General features: G+C 36.6%; 1 protein-coding gene across 2 annotated transcripts in view; it reads left to right on the forward strand.

Annotated features, from left to right (window-relative positions):
* TET2 (tet methylcytosine dioxygenase 2) overlaps positions 1 to 15,116 on the forward strand; it is a 124,999-nt gene that overhangs the window by 76,061 nt on the left and 33,822 nt on the right. Inside the window, exons 3-6 of one of the 2 annotated variants that reach the window (XM_072810137.1) lie at positions 6,700 to 10,181; positions 11,875 to 11,965; positions 13,388 to 13,481; positions 14,080 to 14,288. In XM_072810137.1, the coding sequence (XP_072666238.1) occupies positions 6,746 to 10,181; positions 11,875 to 11,965; positions 13,388 to 13,481; positions 14,080 to 14,288 (3,830 nt within the window). In that variant the 5' untranslated portion in view covers positions 6,700 to 6,745. The remainder of the gene's footprint in view (positions 1 to 6,699; positions 10,182 to 11,874; positions 11,966 to 13,387; positions 13,482 to 14,079; positions 14,289 to 15,116) is intronic. The other variant, XR_012023199.1, reaches the window with a different exon arrangement.

The following is a 15,116-nucleotide window of genomic DNA, read 5'->3' on the forward strand; positions in this document are numbered from 1 at the left end:
AGACATGTAACCAGAATATTTTTTCATCCTAATTGTAAAAAGATTCAAATGTTGGCAGAGTGAATTTATTAATGAAATAAAATTACTCCCTAAATTATGTGTTTTTCTTGATGTATGGAGCAACCAGTCTAGACCCTGTGGAAGCGATTATTATGATGCCTAACCTCAAGAAAATTGCTCAGTTTTTACATCTGTAAAGTGAGAGAATGGAACTAGATCCTTTCTTATATTCTGAAATGTTTGATATATTGTTAGGACCATCATTATTACATATTATCACTCATTTTGGATATGTCATTATAAAATTTCTTAGCCTTCCAAAAGTTTAAAATGCAGTTCACTAATAATTCTATGAACAAGAGTTTTGTTGTCTAGTATGACTCTGCTTTAAGACTATCAAAATAATATGTCCTGTACTTGATCTTAGGGAACTTTCATTCCATTTTTAAAACAAAGTAATATGATTTGTTAATATTTTGTTAATCTACCAGTAGTTTGTTAGAACCAGTTTATAACAGTTTGTGAGAGCAGATTGTAAAATTTTCAGGAATTTTGTAAGCTGAAAATTGACAGTTTGAAATCAGCCATGACCCATGAGAGCATCTCTTCAGATATATGTTAACAGCTCACCATTCATTTTTAAATTGTAACTAATTACTATAACATGAAGTGTTGGCACCATGAAAAACATTACTGGGTAAGCTTAACATTCCAGTCATCCTTGCCAGGTTTACCAAAAGCTCTTTGCTTATACTCTTGCATATAAACTCATAACAATTTTAGGGAAAAATGCTTTAATTTTGATGGGACAATGTCCTTTTAGGTGAGTCATTATCCGTAGTGTAAAATTGAGACTCCGAAAGTAAAAATTCTCTCTCCTGATTTTTATAGATACAAACTTGATTTGGAGTAAACTACCGTACACAAACCTCCAAGAGTTAGCATTACTTTAAAAAACATTTGAATATTCAGTTGCATAAGGGAATAGTATCCTGATTGGTACCGGACCTTATTGTGATTAAATGTTCTCTAGTGTAGGACAAAATAAAGGATATTTAATCTCAATCTCAAAAAACTCAGCTATAGAGAATTCAAAATATTTCTATCACTACTCATAAGAGCAGATATGAATGAATAAAAACTATTCCTAGTCTCTGAAAAGCAAAAGGAATGTCAGCAAAAATCTCTATGGCAAAAATTTATGTTCATTCAAAAAAGTTTTTCAGAAAAAGTTTTGTTTTTTCCCCTTAACTTGTAAAAACAACCTATTAACTTTAATTTCACTGACCAGCACATAGATATCTACAAAAAATTATTCTAGATTTTTTTCTTTTATATATAAATTATTGACTTTTGTAAGCTTGGAAAAACTACATAAATGACTCTGTAAAGATTATAGCATCAGTGCTTTTTAAAATATTTCTACAATTTGTAAAATTAACAGGTCTTATTTCTTTCTTTCTTTTATTAAAAATAAGTAATGCTTGCCAATGTTAGTATAAAATCACCAGTGTCAGTATAGAAGTAAAAGTGTACCATGCAACTAAATTACTGGGTCATGTAATACACAAAAAGCATAGTTTAGGATATTTTGAATTTGTATAAATTTTTTTCTTCCTCTACAATACTTTATTGGTTTAAAGTTTTTGAATCAGATTTATAAACTAGTTGCAAGTAATCCTCAAAAAAATTATCTTCATCTTAGAATGAAAAGATAATACATAATTTTCCTGCTCTCCTTAAAAGTTAACCATTATTCATACCCAGTGGTTATACCCAGTAAAGAAATTGCTGTCACAGACAGAATAGTTCTGCTAGTAGTTTAAATTAGTATTTAAATATGGCTATTGTGTATAAAGCTCCATATTGAAATAAATTTCATTTTAAGTCACCTTCATTTGTTCTTAGGAGCTATTATGCTCATAAAAGATTTGCAAACTTCATCTATTGTAATTCTGCCCTTGACACTTTAAAGAATGTCCAAATTATGTGGAACAGATCATAATAGAGAATAATGTATTAAATGATTATAATATTTTATATCTAGAAAATTAAGTAGAACAATATATATTGTATATGGAGCTTGCAAATTTTATATAATATATAACAAAATAAATGTACATGTGTGTGTATGTAAATACTTTTTGATTGGTATGAATATGAAATGATTTTACAGTTGCCAAAAGAAAGCATTTTTTGTTATAGTATTTGGAAAGCTAATTGACGTAGTCCCTAAAGATAATTTATCTAGGTTTCTTTCTATGCTCCTTAATTTTTGAACAGTGGTAGTGGCCCTAATTTTGCAGATACCCCTTACCTTAAAGACTACAAATCAATTTTCATGATTCCAGAACCTAAAATTTTTTAAATTAAGAATTATTGATGATTAAGAGTATTAGTCTAGCTCAGAACTGTCCAATAGAAATATAACATAAGCCATATATGAAATTTAAAATTTTCCAGTATTCTCACTAAAACAAGTAAAAATTTAGGGACAAATAAAATTACTTTAATGAAATATTTTATTTAAAATATCCAAAATAGTATTATTTCAACATGTCATAAATATTTTTAAAAATCAAGTTCTTTTATGTCTTTTTTTTGTTTGCACTAAAGTCTTTGAAATCCAATATGTATTTACACTTATGGCACATCTTCATTTGTGCTCACCACATTTAAAGGGCCCCATAGCCATATGTAACTATTGGCTATGCACATCTAACCCATCTCTTAACATTTGTAGGAAGTTGGTCTAGCAGAAATTAAGACATCATGTTGCTCTATTGTCATCTTTGTGTAATAGGAATTGTAACTTTGCAATTTAAGTTTTACTTACTTTTTAACTAATATACATGCCTAAAATTTACAAAAACAATAATAAAAACAACAGTTTCCTTCATGGTGCTATTTTCTAGATTCTCCATTCTTTTTCCTGGATGCAAAGCATTATTATATTTTTCTTGTATATTTTCCCAGAGCTGATTTCGTAGTTATTTTTGTAAAGGTACAGATTGTAGCATTTTTTAAAAGATTTTATTTATTTGAGAGAGAGAGAGAGAGAGAGAGAGAGAAAAAGCATGAGCAGAGGAGGGGCAGAGGGAGGGAGAAGGAAAAGCAGACTCCCCATTGAGCACAGGGCCACACATGTGGGATGCAGGGCTGGATCCTGTGACCCTGAGATCATATTCTGAGCCAAGGTCAGTTGCTTAACTGACTGAGCCATCCGTGTCTCCAGGTTGTAGCATTCTTGTTCTGCAGCTTGCTGTTTTTCACTTAATTACTTGGAAATACTTCCACCTGAAAATATAGAAAATACTTCCACCTGAACATATTTGTTAGATAACTTAAAACTGAAAAGTCAAAGTTTCTTTGAAACTCTATAAATTATTGCTAAATTGTCCTCCATAGCATTTATATATGTTTTCATTCCCAAGAACCACACGAGTGTCTGTTTCTCCACATGCTTGCCAACATCATGTACTATCAATTTTTTTATCTTTGCAGATTTGAGAAAAACACTATTTTATTGACGTTTGAATTTACATTTCTTTTTGTGAATGATACTAGACATCTTTCTAAACATTTAAGGGCCACTTGCATTTCATTTTCTGTGAACTGTCCATGTCCTTTGCTCATTTTTCTATTCAGTGATTGGTTTTTCCCTTGTCAATTTGTCAGTTCTGTATATTAAGAAAAGTTTTATGTGATTTTTAACTTCACTTATGGGTTTATTTTTGCATGCACAAGATTTATTGAACTTTCTTGCTTTGTATGTCTTCTAGATTTTGTGTCATGAAGAACTCACCCAGTCATTACATTATTCTTTTTTAAAGTTTTCTCAGACTATTTTAAATTTTTTAGGGTTTTGTTTTACATATTCAAGCATTAAATAGATCTAAAATTCATTTTGGTATAAGATGTTAGAGGTAAATCCAATTTTGTCATTTTGTCATTTCACATTTGTGTGGCAGGATCTCTTTCTTGAAATTCTGTTCTATTCCTTTGGTCTTTTTCTTTTTTTTAAAGATTGTATTTATTTATTCATGAGACACACAGAGAGAGAGGCAGAGACACAGGCAGAGGGAGAAGCAGACTCCATGCAGGGAGCCCTGTGTGGGACTCGATCCTGGGTCTCCAGGGTCATGCCCTGAGCCCTTAGCCAAAGGCAGCAGCTCAACAGCTGAGCCACCCAGGCATCCCTCCATTGGTCTTATTAACATTCTTTTTACTGATTTGCAAGTACAAACTGTGTTAAATACAATAGCCTTTGTTCCTTTTTAGATTCTTTCAATTTGGTTACTGCCCTGCCCAGGCCCCTTTATAATTCTTTTTCAGGTTATTCCTGACTATCCAGTTTGTTTATTTTTCCAGGTGAACTCTAGAGTCAAGTTCTTTAATTCTTCACAACATTCTGCTAGCATTTTTTATTGAGAATGCATTAAATTAATAGGTTCATTTGAGAACTACCCAAGAACGTATTATACCTTTCTGCTTGTTTCGCTTTTGTGTGTATGTCAGTACTGTCTTAAAGATTTATTCCACATTTCTTTTTAAATTTATTCCTAGTGTTAAGAATATTTTTTCCTGTCATAGTATTTTACTCCACTAAAACTTCTGACTGGTTGTTGCTTTTATATATCAAAGCTATTGTTTTTTCTTATTCAACTACTTTTCTTATACACTGTAATAGTTTTGCAGTTGATTCTTTTTGTTGGCCAGTATACAATATTATTATCTGTAAACGATAATTTCAGTGTTGCTTTCTAATGTTTATATCTTATTCCTCTTTTTTACTTGTCTTGGTTAGTAAACAGTGACTATTTTAGTAGTTTTTTTTTTTTTGCTTGAAGGGAAAATAATCTAGATTTTTTTACTTTCATCCTTAAAATAAATGTGATGAGAAAAACTGGGAAAATAAAGCATGACTGTACCATGAATGAGGCAGCATTCACTTTATATGATGGATTATTTATGGTTTTTAGTGCCCATTTCTCCCTGCACTCCAGTCATTTGGACTTTGAAATCTCTATCAGAATTGGTCTCAAAAATATTTGAATTAATGAGTAAATGAAGAAATGATTGTAAGATGAGCAAATTTATATCAATTTTGTGAAACTGGATACTCTATACTAAGCACAAAAATGAACAGAGTGTTCTTAAGTTCACAGTCCAGTGAGTAAACAAAATAAATTGAGTAGATATGGTCAGCAGTAAACCATATACAAGATATAGAAATAACATAGAAATGGGAGTGATTGGGGCACCTGGGTGGCTCAGGGGTTAAGCATCTGCCTTCAGCTCAGGTCACAATCTCAGAATCCTGGGGTCAAGCCCCCCATTGGGCTCCCTGCTCAGCAGGGATCTGCTTCTCCCTCTCCCTCTGTGCTCCCTTTCTCTCTCAATAAATAAAATCTTTAAAAAAAAAAAAAAAAAAGGAAGTGATTAATTCTCTTGGAAAATCAAGGAAGAAATCCTAAGAGAAGTGATACCTGAGACTCTGAGAGGAGTATAGGAGTCACTGGGCAAATCAGGGGACTTAAGAAGGCATTCTAGGCCAATAAAATGACAAACAGCATGGAGGCCTGAAATGATTTACCACGTTTGGGTATTTATAAGCTGTTGTTATAGGTGGAGTGTAAGCTGTGAGAGGAAGTAGGAGGAGAGAAAAATACAAATCTGCCTATGAAAAACCATTTGTATCAGGCAGTTCTCAGTAGAAGTGGGCAGACAGCCCCTGTGGAGGAAGACATAGAATCACCTAGAAATGACATTTTATAAATGACATATCTCACCCCATTCAATTTTCTGGAATATTAACACTAAAAGGAATTTGCCTTGTCTTTCAGGTGTGTGGGTGAAAGAGTTTGAGAATTATTAATGTAGGCAGTGTGGAGACAGCAAAGCATGTTCGGGAGGATATGACATCAGATTTGTGTTGAGAACATTCCCTTTGGTAACAATTTGAAGGAACCTTGAAGGACTAGGGAGAGAACAGGCTGGGCTGGGGAAAAACTTTCTAAAAAGCTACTGCAGGGGATCCCTGGGTGGCTCAGTGGTTTAGCGCCTGCCTTTGGCCCAGGGCGCGATCCTGAAGTCCTGGGATCGAGTCCTGCGCCGGACTCCCGGCCTGGAGCCTGCTTCTCCCTCCTCCTGTGTCTCTGTCTCTCTCTCTCTTTCTATGTCTATCATGAATAAATAAATAAATCTTAAAAAAAATATTAAAGAGCTACTGCAAAAGATAAAGAAGTGAGATAATATAGGTCTGGCTACCAAGCAGCAGTGGAGATGACTTAAGGAGTATAGGGAATGGAACTGACAGATCTTAGCAAGTGATTGGATGTGTAAGGTACTAGAGAAGAAAGAAAAAAAGGAGATAATCCTTCTCTATTGCTTTTAGCATTTTGACAAAAAAAATTATTTGGGAAGGAGGTTGATTCTGTTTACTAATGCAGTATGAATTTCCCACATCAGCTGGTGATTTTGATCATGTTTTTTCTCCATGACCATAAATATTTGAGAGTTGTTGGGAAGACAAAAATAGTCAGCTATGGGTTGTCACACTGAAATATGAAAATGAGTATCACAGTTTGCTATGTCTAGGAATTTCAGCATTATGAATGTCATGGTTACTCTCCAATATTTGTTATTACTGCTAGAAATGTATTAATACATTTCATTTTCTGTTTCCATGCTCTTTAGAATTCATTCAGAGGGCAGCCTTGTGGATGGCCCCGAAGCAAGCCTGATGGAACAGGATAGATCCAACCATGTTGAGGGCAACAGACTAAGTCCATTCCTGACACCATCTCCTTCTCCCAACTGCCAGACAGAACCTCTGGCCCTAAAGCTCCAGAATGGAAGCCCATTGACTGAGAGACCTTATCCAGAAGTAAATGGAGACACCAAGTGGCAGTCTTTCAAAAGTTACCATGGAATACCCCATATGAAGAGAAGCCAGAATAGTCGCGTGAGTCCAGACTTTATCCAAGAAGGTAGAGGGTATTCCAGGTGCTTGCAAAATGGAGGAATAAAGCGCACAGTTAGTGAACCTTCTCTCTCTGGGCTTCATCAGAACAAGAAATTGAAACAAGACCAAAAAGCTAATGGAGAAAGAAATAACTTCGGGGAAAGCCAAGAAAGTAATCCAGGCAAAGGCAGCAGTCAACTAAATGTCTCCGATTTAAGCGATAAGAGAGAATCTGTGAGCTCTGTAGCCCAAGAAAATGCAGTTAAAGATCTCATCAGTTCTTCAACACAGAACTGCAGTAGGTCTGAAAAACCAGAGCTTCAGATTCCGAATGAGCAGAAAGAGAAAAATGCTAACTACCGTGACAAGAACTTTACATTACTTCTTACAAACAAGGCAGTGCTAATGCCTAATGGTGCTACAGTTTCTGCCTCTTCCATGGAAAACACACATGGTGAACTCCTGGAAAAAACACTGTCTCAATATTATCCAGATTGTGTTTCCGTTGCGGTGCAGAAAACCACATCTCACAAACATGCCATTAACAGTCAGGCTACTAATGAGTTGTCCTGTGAGATCACTCACCCATCGCATACCTCAGGGCAGATCAATCTCCCACAGACCTCGAACTCTGAGCTGCGTCCAGAGCCAGTTGCAGTGGTGACTGAGGCCTGTGATGCTGATAAAGCCAGTAAGACAGCTGCAATGATAGGGACCTGTCCCTTCCAGAAACCAGAAAAACAAAAATTGCTTTTTGACAGATGCCCGTCTCGTGCCGAAAACAGTAATATCCAAGGAACCACAAAGCTGGTATCTGGTGAAGAATTCTGTTCAGGTTCCAGCAGCAATTTGCAAGCTCCTGGTGGCAGCTCTGAACGGTATTTAAAGCAAAATGAAACAAATGGTGCTTACTTCAGGCAAAGCTCAGTGTTCACTAAGGATTCCTTTTCTGCCCCTACCACACCACCACCATCACAACTGCTTCTTTCTCCCCCTACTCCTCTTCCACAAGTTTCTCAGCTTCCTTCAGAAGGAAAAAGCACTCTGAATGATGGAGTTTTGGAAGAACACCATCACTACCCCAACCAAAGTAACACAGCTCTTTTAAGGGAAGTCAAAATAGAGGGTCAATGTGAGGCACAGCCATCCCCAAGTCCTAATCCATCTACACATATACCCAACCACTCTCTGATGCTTCCAGAAAGGCCTCAGAATAATTGTGTTAACAAGAATGACATCCAGACTCCAGGGATGATGACTGTTCCAGCATGTTCTGAGAAAGTGAGACAAATATCAGAACACCTCAAGCATAACCCAACAATTCTTGGTAGCAGTGGGGATCCACAGGACCACTGCCAGCAATTGATGGGACATAGAGAGCAAGATATTCTGAAGGGTCGAGACAAGGAACAAACACGAGGCCTTGTGCTCCCAGCACAGCCTTATCTGAAACCAGGGTGGATTGAACTGAAACCCCCTCACTTTCATCAAGCAGAATCCCATCCAAAATGTCATGAGGCATCACTGCGGTCAGTTCTTCAGTATCAGTCCAACCCCTCCAATCAAATGACCTCCAAACAATACACTGGAAATTCCAGCCTGCCTGGGGGGCTCCCAGGACAGGCTTATATCCAGAAAATAATGCAGCCAGAGCATAGACCACAGAGATACCACGGTGAGATGAATCAAGGGCAGTCTCAAGGTACAGTGGACCAGCAGCTCCAGTTCCAAAAACCCTCACTCCAGGTGCACTTCTCCAAGACAGACCCTTCATCCAAAGCTCACATGCAGTCACTGTGCGCACACAGGTTTTATTTTGAACAAAGACCAGATTCCCAAACTGAGAAACTCATACCCCCAACATTAAAACAGCACTTGATTCAGCAGGCTTCAGAGACTGAGCCATTCTCAAACTCACACCTTTTACAACACAAGCCTCATAAGCAGGCAGCACAAACACAAACACAACCATCCCAGAGTTCACTTATCTCTCAAAACCACCACCAGCAGCAGCAGCAGCAGCAGCAACAGCAAAAATTGCAAATGAAGAATAAAGAACAAATGCCGCAGACTTTTTCTCAATCCCAAGGCAACAATGATCAGCAAAGAGAAGGATCATTCTTTAGCCAGATTAAAGTGGAAGAATGTTTCCGTGGTGAAAATCAGTATTTGAAATCAAGTGAGTTCCAGACTCATAATACTCAAATGGGATTGGAGCAAGGACAGAATATGAATAGTAGAAATCCCCCCTATGGTCAGGTCTTGAAATCAAATGCAGGCAAACTACAGATTGCTTGTTCAAACAATACACACCTAGTTCCAGAAAATAAGGAACAGATTATAAATTCTGAACTCTTTGCAGGAAACAAGACTCAAAATTTGCATCACATGCAATATTTTCCAAATAATGTGACTCCAAAGCAAGATGTTCTTCATAGGTGCTTTCAAGAGCAAGAGCAGAAGCCTCAACAAGCTTCAGTTCTACAGGGATATAGAAGTAGAAACCAAGATATGTCTGGCCAGCAAGCAACACAACTCCCTCAGCAAAGGTACCTGATGCAAAACCAACCAAACACTTTCCCTGTGTCTGACCAGGGAGGAAGTCACAGTCAGACCCCTCCCCAGAAGGACATTCAAAAGCATGCTGCTCTAAGGTGGCACCTCTTGCAAAAGCAAGAACAGCAGCAAACACAACACCCCCAGACTGAGTCTTGCCATAATCAGATGCACAGGCCAATTAAGGTTGAACCTGGATCCAAGCCGCATACCTGTATGCGCCTCATGTCAGCACAGCCAGAAAACAAAACATGGAAAAAGACAACTAAGCAAGAGATTCCACCCCCGAGTTGTGATAATGTGCAGCAAAGGAGCATCCTTGAGACCATGGAGCAACATCTCAAGCAGTTTCAGGTCAAATCATTATTTGACCATAAAGCTCTAACTCTCAAATCACAGAAGCAAGTAAAAGTTGAAATGTCAGGGCCAGTCACAGTTTTAACTAGACAAACCACTGCCGCAGAACTTGATAGCCACACCCAAGCTTTAGAGCAGCAAGCAACTCCTTCTTCAGAAAAGACACCAACCAAAAGAACAGCTGGTTCTGTTCTCAATAATTTTTTAGAGTCACCTTCCAAATTACTAGATACTCCTATAAAAAATTTATTGGATACACCTGTCAAGACTCAATATGATTTCCCATCATGCAGATGTGTAGGTAAGTGCCAGAAAAGTACTGAGACACATGGTGTTTATCCAGAATTAGCAAATTCATCTTCAGATATGGGATTTTCTTTCTTTTTTAAAATATCTTGAGTCTGGCAGCAATTTGTAAAGGCTCATAAAAAACCTGAAGCTTACATTTCTTGTCTTTAAATTACAGATGCTTGTGCTGTGCAAGAGAGAACTTCACTTACATTCAGTTTTTCAAAAATAAATAAATAAATAAAACAATGTACATGCTCATTTCTTCCTCTAATCAAACCCCTTAAAATGTAAAGGTATCTATTTTAGATTAATCAATCTGTTTAACTCTTTGTGTATCATTGCCTGGAGAGACACCTAGATAGTAAAAACATCTATTAAAATGAGAAAAATAACTGCTATATGCAAATTAATGTGGAAACTTTTTAATTTGTATTAATTCAGGGTTGAACATATTAGTGTTTTTTACAACATTAATTTCTAGATAAGGGGGAGATTGTCTTCAGGCTTGGTGAGTTGGGGGAAATTATAATGCTAAAGTTCTGAATACTCATGAAGTTGCCCTTCCTGCATGTATACACTTAAAATACTGTATGATTTATATTCGTTCTGATTTTACTTTTTCTTTAAAGTGTCATCTTTTTGATAGAAAGTATATTTTTTTCTTTTTTCAAACAGACACCTTTTTGTTAAAATTCAAGCTACGTAATAGGCCTGTTGGAATAGGGAAACATTTTTCTGATAGATACATATATTTAAATATAAAATACATATAAAATATATATAAAGACTTTATTATAGTTCCTCAGCTTGGATACAGTAGAAGACATTTGAAAAAAACAAATGTTAAACTGATATGGCCAGTGGTCCACTCACCTCATGTTCTTCTTCTTACAATGGGACACCACACATTTTATAGAAGAATGGAGGGAGGAGCCATACCGCCCCTTTGTGTGGTTAATACTAGGTTGCCTCAGGGGATAACTACCACACATGTCATAGATAACATTAGGTAAGTTCTAATCATCTGCAGCCTCTTCTCCCATCACCCTAACATCCCCTCCCACTCCCCATCTTTGATAGTTTACAAGAAACTCTTCCTTTTACCTGACCCTCTCTCCAGTATTTTCTCCATCATAAATTGTTCTAAAGTACTACAAATACAGGTCTGGAATCAATATTCTTATTTTCAAGACACAGCAATTAAATGTTGAAGGGAAATGAGAGGAGAAAAATGTACTTGGACAATAAAAACTGAGCCAATATCCTGGGGGTGAGATAAGACAGGAAATTTTATTTTTAATCTTTTAACATCCAAGGAACAGGCAGGCTTCTAGATAGCTATAAAAAAAAAATTTTTTTTTCAGTTAAAACACTGGATTGTAGTCGGTATTACATATAATATATTCTAAATCCCTCACTGTGTTGTTTAGTTCCACTTATTTTGTTTAAATAATTTCTTATTCCGTATCTGAAATGTAATTTAATATATTTTTTATCCAACAGCCAGCATGTACATATACTTAATTACTTGGCACATTTTCTAATAGATCAGTCCATCAATTTATTCATTTTTAAAGAAAAAAAGTGTTTAAAGTCACATTTTAGGGCCCTTAATGTGCAGGTGGGGGATAAGCTTTGTGGATGTAGCCTTTATATTTAGTATAATTGAGGTCTAAAATAATAATCTTCTATTATCTCAACAGAGCAAATTATTGAAAAAGATGAAGGTCCTTTTTATACCCATCTAGGAGCAGGTCCTAATGTGGCAGCTATTAGAGAAATCATGGAAGAAAGGTAATTAACGCAAAGGCACAGGGCAGATTAACGTTTATCCTTTTGTATATGTCAGAATTTTTTCAGCTTTCACATACAAAGCAGTAAACAATTGTAAATTGAGTAATTATTAGTAGGCTTAGCTATTCTAGGGTTGCCAGCACTACACACTGTGCTATTCACCAGAGAGTCACAATATTTGACAGGACTAATAGTCTGCGAGCTGGCACAGGCTGCCCACTTTGAGATGGATGCCAGAAAACCCAAGCACGCACAAGAACCAGCCAGCCAGCCAGCCTGCCAGGCACAAGGGTGCTGGCACAGGCTGCAAACAGAGGCCCCACTCTGGCTTTCCCACTTGATGATAAAGTGTCAAAGAAGAAAGAGGGGGGAAATGTGGTATAAGAAAGGAATCATGGAGTTAAATTAACCTAGAGTTGTAAAGAGTAGTGATCTGTAAGGAAGTAGTCCCTTAGTATGAGCAGAGGGTAAGTTAAGTGTGAGATGCTGAATAGAAATAGAGATAGATTCTATTTATAGCTGCATTTTTTTTTTTTACTGTCAGTCACAGGTATGCAAGTATTTACCTGAATCTACAATTAGTCCTGCATGTAGAAGACTTATGAGAGAGACAATCAATGCAGAGAAAGACTTTCATATAGGTATCCACAGATGTGAGTTGTTACTATGCTAGGGTGCCTTTTCTTTATGAGGTAGGCAGTGTTATTAAAATATAATAGGAGACATTGTGGGCAGCAAGGACATATTTTGTATCATTCTTGCCCAATTTACAAATTATCCATTTCTAAATTAGTATGTAGAAATTCACTAAATAATCCTCTAGTAGCCTGGCAGATACAGGGGATTTCCCTAAGTGCCTTTTGTTATTATCAAGTAGTAAGTAGTGCCTTGGTCATAAGGGAGAATATAATCTATCTCTAGAACTATCCTATATTTTCAAAATTGCCAGATGCTAGTTATTTGCAAGCCATCTTTAAAAAATGGTAGAGATTCTTTGAGGAACAGAGGAATAGTTCTAACTAAAATCTGTTGTGATTCCCCAAGTTTTAAAATAGCTAAATTTAGTAAAGGACAAAAATCAAATAGTATATATCTTAGAAGACTGAATTTAACAAACTTAAAAAAGTTTTGTGCTTTGTGAAATTATGTCTAAAAATAAGCTTTCCCATTTATTTTCACCCGACATATAATTTCAAAATAGTTCATTACAATTATCAATATATTTTATACCAAAGAAATACAAAGCTTAAAGTCTGTTATCCAGTTTGCTTGGCTTAGACTTATTTTTTTTTAATAAATTAAACCATTCATTTCTCAGGATGTGGTCATAGAATAAAATTATGCTCAAATGTTCAGTATTTTGGTTGCTTCACTTTCATTTGCTAATTTTATGTGTGTGTGTTTCTGTGGATTTCTTTTAAGGTTTGGACAGAAGGGTAAAGCTATTAGGATTGAAAGAGTCATCTATACTGGTAAAGAAGGCAAAAGTTCTCAGGGATGTCCTATTGCTAAATGGGTAAGTGTGACTTGACAAGGCCTTTGGTCTTGAATCTTGTTCATTTTGATTCATTAATCTAACCCTGAGAATTGGGTTACCAGATCTGAGAGTCATTTATGCTAGTTGAAATGAACGTTGCTCATATTTATTTTGTGTTAGCTCTTAAGCAAAAGGCAGATTAGTTTTTAAATCATTAGTTTTTAAATCCGTTCAAATTGATAAAAGGTATAATTCTTCTTGGAATGTGAAGTTGTCCTTAATCCTTTAAATACCTTCCATTAAACTTTATATTGTCATTTTTGAAAGCTTTGAACTTTGTGAAAAAGACCTGCATGTTTTTTATGCAGCTCTAGCTTTAATGCAGGGGGCATTGCCTCTCACTGTACTGGTATAGTCTGCTAAACATTGAGCAGTTTTGCACCTGTCCTGGTTCTGACCCCAATTTCATAGATGGGTAACAAAAGGCAAGTTGCAGGTGCTAGTAAATGTTGCCCTAGTTGTGACCCAGACATGAAAAAATATGCATACATAAATCAGTGCTCTCATCTGCCACAAGTGACCCTTGTTTTGTTTTGGTTGGGGTGGGGGTGTTGGGGTGGAATGGGAACCCTCACAGGTGGTTCGCAGAAGCTGCAGTGAGGAGAAGCTACTGTGTTTGGTGCGGGAGCGAGCTGGCCACACCTGTGAGGCTGCAGTGATTGTGATTCTCATCCTGGTGTGGGAAGGAATCCCACTGTCCCTGGCTGACAAACTCTACTCGGAGCTCACTGAAACACTGAGGAAATATGGCACTCTCACCAATCGTCGGTGTGCCCTGAATGAAGAGTAAGTGAAGCCTCCCCTCTTTTTCCACTGATAGCCAAATCTGATCATTGTGTTTGGGGAAGGGAGTTGAACCGACATTTTTACATTTATAAAATGGGAACCGAAATGCTTGTTTCACAGTCGTGCAGAAGGAAGTCGTATCTGCTAATGTGGGTAATTTGAGGTGATTTCATTAACTATTTTGTACCTTCAGACAGTGTAGACATTTAGTTAGGAGCAGCTTGCTGAGTGTCTGTACTCACATGAACTCGAATATGCCATAAACTTGAAAATATTTGTGTCCACTTGCTGCAAGTGACAACTCTTGTGTACCTGGCCACACTAGTAAGTATTGACACCATTTCTATGTTGCAGTGTCTGAAACAGAAAGTAAGTTTGGTGAGAAATTGGGATGCCTGGATGGCTCTGCAGTTGAGTGTCTGCCTTTGGCTCAGGAAGTGATCCCAGAGGTCCCGGGGTCGAGTCCCACATTGGGCTCCCCACAGGGAGCCTGCTTCTCCCTCCACCTATGTCTCTGCCTCTCTCTCTCTGTGTGTCTCTCATGAATAAATAAATAAAATCTTAAAAAAAAAAAGTTTGGTGATAAATTTTAGGATTCCCAGGTCAAGAACCTTAATGTAGCAAACATAAAAATATAAAGCTTATAGAATTTCTGTAGAAATAAACTGAATCACGATTCAGTTCAATCTAGTTTATTATTTCCACAATAACAATAAAAATTGCTTTCATATTTACTGCTACTAAATTAAAGCAAGAAATTAGTGGCTATGGACATTCATTATTTTCCAGGAATATAAACATTTAGAATAGGAGGGCAGGGGCATGCAG

Source organism: Canis lupus, chromosome 33, assembly GCF_048164855.1.
Source record: "Canis lupus baileyi chromosome 33, mCanLup2.hap1, whole genome shotgun sequence".
Taxonomy (NCBI): domain Eukaryota; kingdom Metazoa; phylum Chordata; class Mammalia; order Carnivora; family Canidae; genus Canis; species Canis lupus.